The 14,314-nt window shown below is 37.0% G+C and overlaps 1 protein-coding gene across 14 annotated transcripts in view; it reads right to left on the bottom strand.

Annotated features, from left to right (window-relative positions):
- Positions 1 to 14,314, bottom strand: part of THOC2 (THO complex subunit 2) — a 113,462-nt gene that overhangs the window by 44,952 nt on the left and 54,196 nt on the right. For all 14 annotated transcript variants that reach the window (XM_081794261.1, XM_081794262.1, XM_081794257.1 and 11 more), the window contains 4 exons: positions 12,984 to 13,179; positions 1,486 to 1,527; positions 917 to 1,047; positions 718 to 819 (listed from right to left, as the gene is read on the bottom strand). In XM_081794261.1, the coding sequence (XP_081650387.1) occupies positions 718 to 819; positions 917 to 1,047; positions 1,486 to 1,527; positions 12,984 to 13,179 (471 nt within the window). The remainder of the gene's footprint in view (positions 1 to 717; positions 820 to 916; positions 1,048 to 1,485; positions 1,528 to 12,983; positions 13,180 to 14,314) is intronic.

Here is a 14,314-nt window from a genome sequence, read left to right as displayed (position 1 = left end):
ACTATCATTGCATACTGTTGAATCTAGTTAAACTAGAGAGTGAACTATTTTAATTAGAATAACCATACCACTGCACAAACATAAAAGAAACGACAATCAATAGCCTTGCTGAAAACACTTGCAATATAGCAGTGTATTTAGTATACAAACCAACTCTAATCTGAAGTATATGATGTTGATGATTAAATTTCAGTTTACCAAGAAGTAAAATAACATCACTCTTCTGTTTTTAATGACATGAAAATAAAGCACACAAATGAAAAAAATAAAAACTTTCAAAAGTTGACTCAAGGAGATAGTTCTGCATAATTCCATTAGATCTTCCAAAAAAGAAAAATCTTCATTATAATAACTTCTGGCAGAGGAAATTTCAAGAACTTTGATCACCTTGTACAAGTCATTAAATGTCTTACGCAAATTGGGCAAAAGCCATAGTAGGCTGTCCTTTAAAAAAAGACTCATCATTAAAGAGGATTATTGGATTTTACAGCTATGCAAACATGACAACTATAAAAACTTAGTAGTCAAAATGAGCTAAAAAAAAAAAAACACAAAAACTGATAGTCATTCTATCTGCAGTATATCATAAACTATGCCATCAGCACATACTCCTGGGCTTCCTCAGAATTGAGACTCAGACATAAGTTGGTTAAAAGAAAGTAAATTAGACTCAGATATACGTTAGATTAATATGAAGAAAAACAAATTAAAACTTACTTCATGATATATTTGGCTCTGTCTATTGTTTGGGCCTTAACTTTTACTAAAAGTGGGTGACTGTTATAAGTTTCATTCTTCCACTGGCCATACAGACGATACCTTAAAAAACAATGAGATGAAGAATTAGGAAAAGTTAAACACTCAGAGGCTAATGCACTAGAATAGTAGTGAAAAATATAAAAATTTATGTATTTACCTATGCTGATAGGGAAATGTTTTAAACATTCCCCATAGTTCCTCAGACATACAAGCATTGCAGTCCATCAAAGAAAGAGATGGAAGTAGTACCTGGTCAGTAATGCTAAGTAAACAGCTAAGGATAACTTCCTATGAAGAAGGGAGGAAAAATTATTTCAGTAAAAGGTCCATATTAATCCCCCCCAAAAGAAAAAACAAGTTTATGCCAGCCTTGGAAAAACTTTCATTCCTTCCTCTCATAAAACACACCTAATTCCCCACACTATCACTGTCCTTTTCACAATGGATATTTGTGTTTCTCCATCTAAGAAAGCAATGAGGTGAGGTAAGGAAAGGGGCAGCAAGAGAAGGAGGGACTCATTAATCCCTCTTCCCTTCTCAACATGGTAATCTTCCAAAACAGGAACTGTCAATCTTAAACGATAACTGTATGATATTCCAAAAGCTCTATCCAGCATGTAGAGTACAAAATATTCACATAGGTGATTAAAGTCTGACCACAGTAAAATTTACAGTATGCTATACATAGACAAATATCAGACACATTGGATTTTTCTTGTCTCTTACCGTTTTCTCTTTATCTTCTTGTTTGCTTCCATCAGACTGAAACTAAAATTAAAAATAACTATAAATAAAATGCAAAAAGGTTAAGATTATGATGTCACAATTTAGCTTCTAATGTGAAAAAATTAACTTGTCCATGGTTGTGAATTATTTCCTTACTTTTTAAACAAATGTAGATTTTAAATATAGCCAGCGTTACCAATTAACAATTAAAAATTTCACCTATACTTCTAACTTCCAAATCATTTTGCAACATTCATGAATTCTAAATGTCAATTTCATAAGCCAATTCTTTTCTCAACCTCATTATCAAAAACTAAAGCATCCTAAAACTGATTTAAGTATTTACTGTAAGATTGTATCCAGCACAACTCAGTTTATAATGCATTTGCATTTTTCCATCCAGAAGTTCTGGTTTTCCGCTACAGAATTAGTAAAAGCTAAGACTAAAACATTAACAACAACAACAAATTTAACCCAAAGCAATTTAAACTATGTTTCAATTCACCATCACTTAAACTCTCAATGAGAAATAAGCCCAAAATATTAATAACAAAGACAAAACCATTGCCTAAGTTGGACAGAATGAAAAAACCTGGGTCATTTTGTATCAGTGATTTGCAGGTGGACCACTGAAGTGTCATGTTTGATGCTGATGCTGTCCATTCATTCAAAACGAAATAGTGAGTAATACTTGTGTGTGTATAAGCAGGTGGACAGTTGGAGGACCATGCAAAGGCCAAAAGGACAACTGAAGCACTGATAATCAAGGACAATCTAGATTTCTGGGAAGGATTTAACTCAATACCAAGTGAGGGAAGAGGAAAAGCTAACAGGCAGCTAACAAGCTTATTATTTTCTTGGCAGAAAGGGGTGTTTTGTGCATCTATGCTTTCATACTTGAGTAATTTAATGGGTATCACTACAGAGAAGCCTAACTTCTGTGCAACATTTTCACTTAAGACTAATTCCAGGAGACTGCCATGTCACCTTGAAGGGAAAACATACACAATCCTTTTTTTAATCAACAGTTTTTTTAATTTTTTTTTAACATTTATTTATTTTTGAGACACAGAGAGACAGAGCATGAACAGGGGAGGGGCAGAGAGAGAGAGGGAGACACAGAATCTGAAACAGGCTCCAGGCTCTGAGCTGTCAGCACAGAGCCCGACGCGGGGCTCGAACTCACGGACCGTGAGATCATGACCTGAGCCGAAGTCGGACGCTTAACCAACCAAGCCACCCAGGCGCCCCTTGAATCAACAGTTTAAAAAGATACGGTTCCCTTTCACAGAAACAAATGTTAAGTCAATATATTTCCTGGTCAGCAAATAAGGATCAGGTTATGAAGGAGTGGCCTGACAGAAAACAAAGTAATAGCTGCTTAGGTTTTGTTGGCGGACTGGGGGTGGGTAATTCTGGTGGCATATTAGGTGTATAGTGGGAGGCAGAAATAAGGGTATGTCATAACTGGAAGAACTAGGTGGGGATAAAAGCTACTCCTTTTCTAGTATACTATGATTCTAATAAAGCTACATGTAGTTTCCTCCATAGAAATAAAAAATTTTCTTACAGTATTACTAAACTGTCCTAATTCCCTAACTATTTAAATTTCTAATGTCTATGTCAATTCTGTAGATTGCATAACCAGGAAAATTTGACAAAGACAAAAAAAAAAAAAGGAAAACACAATGTAACTATCGAGAAGAGCACTGAGAAAGATTTCTATCAAAGGCTAACTACAACAGAGATGAACAAAAAAAAAAAAAAATCAAAAGGTACATGCAAGTAAAAGTAATTTCCTTTTGTTTGGTAAGAATGTAAACACACATTAGACTCCCCTGATGCTTTTTCTTTTAGTTTAATTTGCTGTTTAATTCAGTGTAAATAAAAACTCTCCATTCCCACAGTACAACACTAGAGTTTTATTGAATGGCCAGCCCAGGAAGAAATGGGAGGAAGAAAGGGGGGGTGGACAGAAGACATCCACTTCATTCATTCATTCATTCATTTACTATGTGCCAGACACCGGGAATTCAAAGATGAACAGAGTTCCTATCTTTGAGAAACTGACAAAGACAGTTCCTATCTTTGACAATCTCTTGAAGATCAAAAGTAAGGCTTGCCAATGTACTATTAGGAGCTGAGGTTTTAAGTCTGAATAAAATCAAGCACTCATAATTATGCTGAGACAAACTATCAGCTATAAATGGCCCCAAGCAGGTTCCATTCTTGCCCTGTGAAGAGGGAGCAGATGACAGGACTGCATAACAAAACTGGGCACAAAAAGAATGTAGGTCCACCAAGAGGGGGCTTCTGGAGAGTAAAGAAATAAAGCTTGGGAAAACATTGTAGATTTAATTAGATAAATTACTTTTATTACTAACGACCTATTTTTAGTACCTCTAACCTGTGAATATTTGAAATGCTACTTTAGACTATATTTAAGGGGGAAAAAAGTAAAATACTGAAGATTGTGACTAGATTTCAACCTGAAGCTACATCTAAGTAAATTATGACTCTATTTTCACCTTCCTTATTTTTCTCATTCTTATTAACCACCATTTATTGAGTACTATGTGCCATACACTAGGCTAAGAACTTCACATTTGTGTCTTAAAACTATCAGGAAAATCATTTTGCTAGAAAGGATCCAAAGAAGACCCACGAAAATAACTTAGAAATAGGAAAATATAACCTATAGGTCAAAAGTTACAGGAACAAGGGTTTACTGAACCTGGAGAAGAGAGAACTGAATTGCCTTTCAATGTTTTGATTCAAAGCTTTGTTTTTATTTTTTGATCAGAAACTCTTAAATCGTTATAAAATGCTTAGAAATAATCAGTAATATTGATACTACATAATTTCTGAAAACAGAGATACTAAAGGAAAAACTTCTATCTTCCAACACACTTCATTTTTAATCAATCCAAATCTGTACTAAGACTGCAAATCTGTACCAAAGAATTAATAATATGGTCACCTATACACAGAATGACCATATGTGCTCGTTCTTTTTATCCCAGCATAAGTAACGGCACAACCTTTCTATCCCGTGTGTCCTGGTTTAAACAACAAAGCACATGGTCTCCCTACCTACCACATGTGTAGCATTCAAACTGCAGTAAATGGACTTGTGGGAGTGGTTTAAACATGAAAATATAGCAAACAAATAAATAGCTATACTTGGTTCCATAAAATTTGCCCCCAAAAGTAATTACTTTGCTTAAAATGCTGATTATGACATGAAACTGTATTGTTTTACACAAGCATAGTTCTAACAAGCTATGTGTAAAAATGGGCATTTTCAGTGCACTTAATGAATACAAGTATGTGATTTATTTAAATGAATTCTCTTTATAAATGGAGTTCATAACAGAAGTCTTTTGTAAAACAAAAAATTGCCTTGTAAATCTATCTTTAGGGAAAATTAAGGTTTTCATATTGAATTTATTTAAAGGAATATGCCCCCATGTTTTAGCTTCTATTTCCCCAAAAGCAGACTCTATTCAAAGTGCTGCCATAGTTTATTTGGGAAGTAATCCTAGGAACTCCCAGTGGGAAATTATTCCTGTGGTTTAATGGGAGCTTAATCCCACTGGGGACTTAGAGGGTCTGTGTAGAAATACATTTTAGGATTATCCCATCTCAAGGCATGATAGGTATACACCAATTCCTATCATTTCACTGGTTGAGAGCTAGGGAGAGGAAATGAGGTGAGTTAGTTCTCCAGCAATTCTAGGACACCAATTTCTATACTGCTTACACAGGCTCCCAGGGCCAGAAAAGCCCTCATACAAAAGACCTGCAGGTGTCAGCAGTTGAAAATTGGGCTGGTACACACCAAAATGTTAAGGACCTGGCGTAAGAGCCAAAGGATTACAGACAGAATCAAACAGCATCCACAGAGACGAATGGCCAAACCTCTAAGAGATGAGAGTTTTTCACAAATATTTTTTATGCTTATACACTTTGAATTTTTTTTCTGAAACTGAACACTGAAGTTCAATTTCAGAAAACAGTCTTTGAGAGGAGGCACGGGGGTTGTTGACTCAACTGCTTACAATGTGCATTTGATACACACTAAAAATTCTATCTTCTTTCTTGTATAAAATATATTGTTAAAATTATACTGTTTGTACATAGTCTACATTTGCCTATTAATAGGCTTAATATCTGCCTATCCTTGTATGTTTATATGTCTCTCTTAAGTAAAAAGCACAGCTAATGGCAAAAATTAAGACCTTATTTGTAATTTATTACCTTAAGTATGATTCTACATCTTGATTAGAACTGTCACATTAAGATACCCAGTAATAGTGAAGGTGACCTTAGTTCAAACCAATTAGTACATGTGACAATATAAGGACAAATATAAACATCCTAACAGTTCTTCCTTGCTCAGCCTCATTAAATAGCAAGGATGTTGTAGATTCAATTTGGTCTACCAAATGCAGAGTTCATTTGCTTTATATAAGGCTTATAACAGCAAAAGTACACAGAAGAGCTTAACAGACAGTGCCAACGATAGCAGTGTCTCTTCGACAGTAAGAATTATAATGCAAGGTTCTGTCTAAAAAATATGTTTAAATATTTTATTTTTTAAGTAATCTCTACACCCAACGTGGGGCTTGAACTCATAACCCCAAGATCAACAGTTGCATGCTCTACCAACTGAGCCAGCCAGGCACCCGTCTTAAAAATATCCTGGATATCTGTATCCACTTAAAGTTGGAAACTGACATGTCCATATACCCTTGACTACTCCACTCACAAAACCCCAGCAATAAAAATTTCATTTGATGAAAATTTTTGTTACTAATTTATAAATTTCCACAATGGGGGTGGGGGAGTGACATCTGATTACCACCACAATGTAAAGAAGCCAAAGGCATTCCTATATAAAATCAAATCTGCTCTTGTGGGAAATGACGTTGGTACTTTAAAGTAGTACCTATTATTTAAAGATGGAAATAAGGTATATTAACACTGTATTTTTTTATATTTTCTTATTTATTTTGAGAGAGGGGGGAAGGGAGAGAGAAAGAGAGCATGCATGAACACAGGGGAGGGGCACAGAGAGAAAGAGAGAATCCCAAGCAGGCTCCGTGCTGTCAGCCCAGAGCCCAATGGAACCTGACGTGGGGCTCAATCCCACGAACTATGAGATCAAGACCTGAGCCAAAATCAAGATTCAGATGCTTAGCCAACTGAGTCACCCACGCGCCCCAGTATATTACCACTTTAAAACAAATCATCAAAAGCTAGTATAGTGACAACTTATAAAAGTTACAACTTTACTATGTTCTAAGGAATTCATGACAACATTTTTTAACTCTAAATTTGAATACTTAATTAACGTTAGTATCTAATTAGTGTTTAGATCTCATTTGATTCTCATTGCAACCCCAGGAATAGATACGGCAAATTATTACCACTCATCTTTGGCTTTAAAAAAATGACCAGTTTAAAAAAAAAAAAAAAAAAAAATTTAAAAAAAAAAAAAAAGAGGGGCGCCTGGGTGGCGCAGTCGGTTGAGCGTCCGACTTCAGCCAGGTCACGATCTCGCGGTCCGTGAGTTCGAGCCCCGCGTCAGGCTCTGGGCTGATGGCTCGGAGCCTGGAGCCTGTTTCCGATTCTGTGTCTCCCTCTCTCTCTGCCCCTCCCCCGTTCATGCTCTGTCTCTCTCTGTCCCAAAAATAAATAAAAAACGTTGAAAAAAAAAAAATTTTAAAAAAAAATGACCAGTTTAAGGTCACATAACTAACAAGTAGCTAACAGATCATTCTGATGAAACCTGTTAACATAACAGTCAATGCGTAATGCCTTAATTAATTTGTTTGGGGGACAGCCCTAAATAAAGATTCTTTGTGGGCAAGTTAGGTTCTAAAGTCAATACGTACAATGAAAACTACATATACTCACAATTACCCTTAAAATCTCTTAAATTATCTATAATGTACACAGACACATTATCTTTCATTCAAGTCCAACACAAGACTGTTTTTCCTCTGTAGTATTAGAAGAAATCACTATAAAATGAACATGGGATGGGAACATGAAATCACGTGAACATGAAATGAAGTAATTGGCTTGTATTTAGGGGCCATGTCACATGAAAACCCATTACTTTAAAAAATAGACTCCCACTGAATGTGGCAAGAGACCTGAGCAACTGAACCAAACAGAGAGAAAACAAAAATTCTCCAATTCACCCTTACTCCTAGATATACACACCGAGTGTTTTGATGGAACAAGTCTGGCCACATTCGCATGATGAAGTACAAGTATGGTATAATTCCACTGTACTTGTACCTTCATCCAAAAGGAATATGAATTTTGGGCTCTAACCTACACTGCCAGGGTAGATCTTCAATTTTGAGAAGCAAAACAAAAAACATCAACCCAAAATTCTAAAGTAACTAGTTCCTAGAGTTTTGGAATCAATGGTCTAAGGTAGATTCTGTTCCTAGAAACCCAAATTTTTATTATTAAAAATTTCAAGTTTACATAAAAGTTGAATGGATAGCACACTATCAATAAACACCTATATGCCTACTTTGTAGACTGCCCCCTTTTTTGACTGACCAAAAAAAAAATAGCAGACATGACATCTCATCTCAAAATAATTCAGTATGCATCTCCTAAAAAGGACATTCTTCCACGTACTACAGTATCATTACCCAGCTATTCCTAATATCATCTAATGCCCAGTCTAAGAATATTCTGACCCTCTGACTCTAGGTTTCTCTAAACTTCATCTGTGAATCAATTTAAAGCACTTCGGCTTTTACCAAAGGCCAACATAAGAAACAATGTATAAAGAGCCTTGCCAGACAAATGAATCAAGATGACAGAGTGAAGCATAAACACAGAATTTCTCTCCCCTAATCCCTAATGCAATGAACAAGGTATGTCTTGGGTTTTGTTTTTTTTTTTAAGTTTATTTATTTATTTTGAGGGAGAGAGAAAGAGAACACAAGCAGGGAAGGGGCAGAGAGAGGGAGAAATAGAATCCCAAGCAGGCTCTGTGCTGTCAGTGCAAAAGCCTGACACAGAGCTCAAACTGACAAACTGTGATATCAAGACCTGAGCTGAGATCAAGAAGAGTCAGACAGTTAACCAACTGAGCCACCCAGTTTTCACTGAGTAAAAGTATTCACCACCAACCAAGCAAGAAAAGGGGAAACTATGCTATTAACTTCAAGGGAACACACACACACACACACACACACACACACACACATTCTGGTAGTAGACACAGTGTGGTATAGCTCCTGCCCTTAACCCAATCCCAGAAGCAGTACAGACCAAGGAAGGTAAGTCAACAAAATCCTTCAGGCAATAAGACATGTAAGGTAAGTGAGTAGACTGAGGGAAAACTCTTGTGAATACAAGCCCAGCAGGACTCCAGCAAAGGAAGAACCAGCTGCTAAAGCCCGCCATCTTTCAAAGGAACTGTGCTGAGCTGGCTGAGGGAGTCAAAGCCCAAAGGAGTTGGATACTCACTTGGGCTGGGCATGCCTAGTACAGGATAGGTAAGAGGATCTCAGAAGAGAAAGCAGAGGTACTCTAAACGAGGGCTATACTCAGCCTCACCAAGCTCATCCGCTCTCCTATCATAGGCTAGAGAAAACACTGAAAGGAGAACCCAGTACTCAGACTGTAGCTTGGCAGGGGAGAGGACTGGTCATAAATAAGGCAGGAAAGGTAAGAGGATTCACTCTCACTATATCAGAAAGAAGTTCTGAACACAGCTATACATATTAAGATGAAACGAAATGCTGTAGCTACAATGGAAACATGAATAGCACCCCCCCACACACACCCCCGTCAAAGAAAGCAAAGTTTGGAGATGAGATACACAGACTGACATGAACACAGAGATTTCAGAGATAAACAAAATAACAAAATACCACTAACAAAGATCTGATTTAAAATAGCAAGGAATTTCAAGAACTAGAAAATTTAGATAACCTACCATTTCTTTAATTTCAGACACAGTGTATTTGTATAGGCAGGAGAGTGTGGAGATTTTGAGCTTGGCCTCTGAATCCAGACTGCCTGGATTGAAATCTCAGCCCTGCCCCATGTTAATTATGTGACCTAGGATAATTTACTTAACCTAAAGCATAAAGGGTATAGGGCCTGGCACAGAATAAGAGCTCAATATTAGCTATCAATGTCATAAACAACTTAATCCATTAACATCAGCTGGATGCAAAAAAAAAAAAAAAAAAAAAAAGTACCAAGGGACTCTACTGTCAAAAACATTGAAATATGTCAGGTGAGCCACATTAAAGCTATGCTCTGCAATTAAAAAAAACTAAAGATAGCAAAATGTGTCTGTCCATTCATACAGAAATCTTCTTTAGGGCTACCCCCTCTTTTAAAGCTGAAATAACTTGTTAGAAATGCAAATTCTCTTCAGTAGGTTCCACCCAAGACCTACTGCATCAGAAATTCTGAGGATGGGACCCAACAATGTGTTTTAAGATGACTTCCAGGTGATTCTAATATATGCTAAAGTTTGAAGATCATTGTACTAGATGGTCCTAATGTGATGTACCTCAAATTTAAGAAATACACAGAGATAAATTATTACAAATAACTGTAGGCTAGAAGACTATTCTGCTAAATGACAGCTGGTAAAAGTATATAACCTATATTTTTAAAATATGCATTATTCATATATACAAGCAACCCTCAAGCTTATAAATAAGAGAACTGTTAAAGAAGTTTACTTGGAACCAAGGTCGCATCTGCCCTCTAGGAACAATCTTGTAAACCTTAGTTAAATTCTTAGCTAGGCAACAAAAGACTTTTAAACTTGAAAACACAGGACAAATGATTTGTTATAGTGAAATATTTTTATGGGTAAAAATAAACCAAAATTCTAACTCAGATCATTGGAAAGATTCACTTTCCCTACCACAACCTTAGCAATGAGAGAAGACAGATTTCTTCCCACACTGTGATCAAAATAAACATTTTTCCTCTTCCTTTCTGCCCTTCTACCTCTGCAAAAATAGAGACTGGAGTTAAGGGCAGGCACCAGGCACAACTGTGACAGAACAGAAGTACAGGAGAGCTGCAGTGGAGATGGCAGAGGGGAAGGGTGACCACTCTAGCACCTGCACATCTTGGTAACAACATTGTATACATTTATGCATATGTCTGTCTACTATAGAACTTCCACGAGTCAGTTGTTTGGTCTCCTGCTCACAGGTTTATAATACTTGTAGCCAAAGAAAGAATTTCAGAACAAGAGATCTGAACATTAAGATGTTCAGTTAAAGAGAATAGCATTAGTGGGTGAAGGTAAGATGAGAAAGAGGCTGTTGACAGAGTCTCAAAGTATCTCCCCACCAAGATGCATATTAACAACAAAGGAGAAAGAATAATTGTACCCTAGAGAAACCTGGTAGCCCATCACCTTGACCAAGTGGTCGATACTAACATCAGCAGTAAGGGGACAAATTGACTTCATATGCTTCCCAATATGAGGCATTAGGAAAGACAGGACCCTTTTGTTTTTCTGAACAGGCACTAGTTAACATAACTCATCCCTTTCAGACTATAAGGATTAAGATAATGAAACATCATTATACTTCCTTTTTGTACATGTTATACAATAAATGATTTGTACAGTAATAAACTACTTAGCAGACTGCTTTAGTACCTTTACACACTGTATAATTGTGAGCATTAAAAAAAAAAATCTACCAGCTAAGCAGTCAAAGCCAAATCAAATATTTCAGGTGTCAAGGGATTAATATACAACAGCTGATAAATTTTGTATACAGTTACTGTTGTCAAAAATTAAAATTAGATGCAATCACCAAACACTGGAGAAAACTGTATTTGTGCTTGTAACAATTTGCAAATCCTTTTGATAGCCTTGTTTTACAATTGAAAATAAATTATGTATTCTTTTCTGCTTCAAGATTTTAAGTTAGGCAAAGATCTCTTAGAACACAAAGAGGAAACCATAAAAGAAAAGTACTACTAAATTAGAATTAATCAAAATTTAAAATTTTGCTCTTCCAAAGACATTTAACATAATGAAAAGGCAAATCAAAGAAATAATAAAAGACAACCCAATTAAAAATGGGTAAGAGATCTGAATAGACAATTTGATACATGATGATTACAAATGGCAAATAAGAACACGAAAAGATGCTCAACATTTCCAATCATCAGGGAAACAAATTAAAAGCACAACAGTACCACCACACACCCATTAAAATGACTAAAATTTAAGAGTGACAATAACAAGTACTGATGAGGATGTGGAGCCATTGGATGTCATATACAGGAATGCAAAATGATACAGACATGTTGGAACAGTTTGGCAAAAAGTTAAACATACACTTACCCATATGGCCCAGCAATCCCATTCCTGGGGAAACAAGAACATACGCCCCCCCCCCCAAAAAAAGACTTGTACAGGAATATTCATAGCAGCTTTATTTACAATAGCCCCCAACTAGAAACAACCCAAATGCCCACCGACTGGTGAATGCATAAACTCTGGTATGTCTGTATAATACTGCTCAGCAATAAAGCTACTGCCACGTGCAACAACTTGCACGAATCTCAAAAGCATTCAGTGAAAGAAACCAGACAGAAAAGAGTACATTCTATACAATTCCATCTATACGAAGCTCTAGAAAAAGCAAAACTATAGTGACAGAAAGCTTATCAGTAGTTGCCAGGAACCAGTAACAAAGGGACAGAATTGAAGGCAAAGGGGCAAGAGGGAACTTTCCGGGGTGATGAAAATATTCTCTGTGATTGTGGTAGTGGACACACAACTGTGTTCATTTGTCAACACTCATCAAATTGTACACTTCCAATTGGTGAAGTAAATTGTATGTAAATTATAACTCAAAGCTGATTTAAAAATTTAAAAATAGCAAAAATGGTTACCCTTAGGGTACTGACTAGAAGGGAGTACAAAGGAAACTCTGGAGTACTGGTACTGTTCTATTTTTTCATCCGGGTTGGGGATACCTGGCTGTTTGGTTTGGGAAAAAAGTCATTGAGGTGTACAATCATCACTTGCGTTATGTTCTGTACATTTTATTTCAACACAAAGTTTACTAGAAAAGAATGGCTCCTCAACAGTCTGACTTCATACAAATAATGACAATGATTCAAAATTGCAGCCAAGAAAATAAATCAAAAGTAAAGGGGATTCAAAAAGCAATCACTTGTCCAAAGTATATTTTCCTATGCGGGGGACTTGACTAATATTCTACCTAGATTAACGCGCGCGCGCGTGTGTGTGTGTGTGTGTGTGTGTGTGTGTGCGCGCGCGCATGTGTGTGTGGTTAGGACACAATGGACTTTTCCCCAAACCTTACTCAAAATATGCTTTTCTTAAATTAAGTTCACTTTCTTTTTATTCCTAGTGATACACATAACACAAATATACGCAGGACACCTTCACTCCAAAACTCAGTTTTCTACTTGGAAGAAAAAAAAATCTTACTAACCTCTTTCATAAATGACTTGCCTATGCGCACCACTTTTGCAAATAAAATGGGATCGTGAGAAAGGTGAGGACCAAGGTAACAGAACATATTGAAGACATCTCTCCTCAAATCTTCAAAGCTCTCTGCTTGTTTTGGTGCTCTCTTATTTTGCAAAGCATTAACAGGTGAGCCTTTAGCACCTTTAGGAACGCCAACTCTATAAAAAGAAGCAAAATTTATATGTATACTATGTAATACCCCACTTTAAGTTACCAGTAAGTAAAGCTTTTCTTGCTCAAATTTGCTTTCTATATATCACTTGTGCCTAACTTCATTAATACAGATAATTTATCGGGTAGAAAAAGACAAAAACAATACTCATTTGGAAAAAGCCAGAGCTTAGAGAATGTTTCCAATGAACTGCATAAGGAAATCAGAGAAACGCAGATTTCAAGTAACATTTAACATACACCGTATGAATTTGTTGTTAATTAAACTTGGCCAGTATCAGGAATTTGGATATGGGAATGGGGAACAAGGGATGGACCTCAGAGACACTGGAAGATAAAACAGAAAAATATGGATATAACAACAGTGGTTCAAATAAATAAACATTTCTCAGTCTGGGTTCCCCTACTTAGACTGAGTATGAGGTGGGTGGTGGTAGGGAAGGTGAGCAGCATAATGAAAGAAGGTGTCACACTAAAAAGGACAGCATGCCCAGAGTTCTCACCTGCTGAGCAGGTGTCCCGCTGTGGAGTCACAGGGGTCACTCTTTGAGAAGAAGCCTTCAAGGTCCACAGCCCCAGTGGCACTGAAGGCAGCAGCCGGCAGCTACGCACGAGTCACAAGACTGGGGCCTTGGACGCAGGCTCTGATCTGTGGGGCTGAAGCCAGAGCTGCTGCCAGTACTGCTCCTAAGTAACCTGCAAGCAGGCTGAGGGCTAGAGGACGGGTGGACGGACACAGTAACTAGGGATGATGAGAAAGGCTGCACTAGCAATTTTCAGAACAGCAGCCTATATGCCAGGAGAGGTAAGGCAAGCAGAGAGGCAATGTCCTCACTCAGAGCCACTCAACCCAGGACAGAGGGAAATTACACTAAGTAAAAACCTTAGGAATTCTCTGCCCACCCCCAAGAGAGGAGGAAAAGTCAAGAACAGAAGAATGGTGTTTTCACTCTCAATGGAGCACACCCAACCTAGACATCTAAGCTACAATTTTTAGACTGCATTGCAGCACGCATTCTGCACCACCTGGTCTAGACATTAGGAGACAAGTCACTGATTAATACGTGTAAGACTGATACGCTCCGAATGGTTCTTATCTTCTAATAAAACATACAGAAGTAT

Source organism: Panthera onca, chromosome X, assembly GCF_046562875.1.
Source record: "Panthera onca isolate mPanOnc1 chromosome X, mPanOnc1 haplotype 2, whole genome shotgun sequence".
NCBI lineage: Eukaryota > Metazoa > Chordata > Mammalia > Carnivora > Felidae > Panthera > Panthera onca.
Note: the sequence above shows the minus strand (reverse complement) of the source record. Positions and strands in the feature narration are given on the sequence as shown.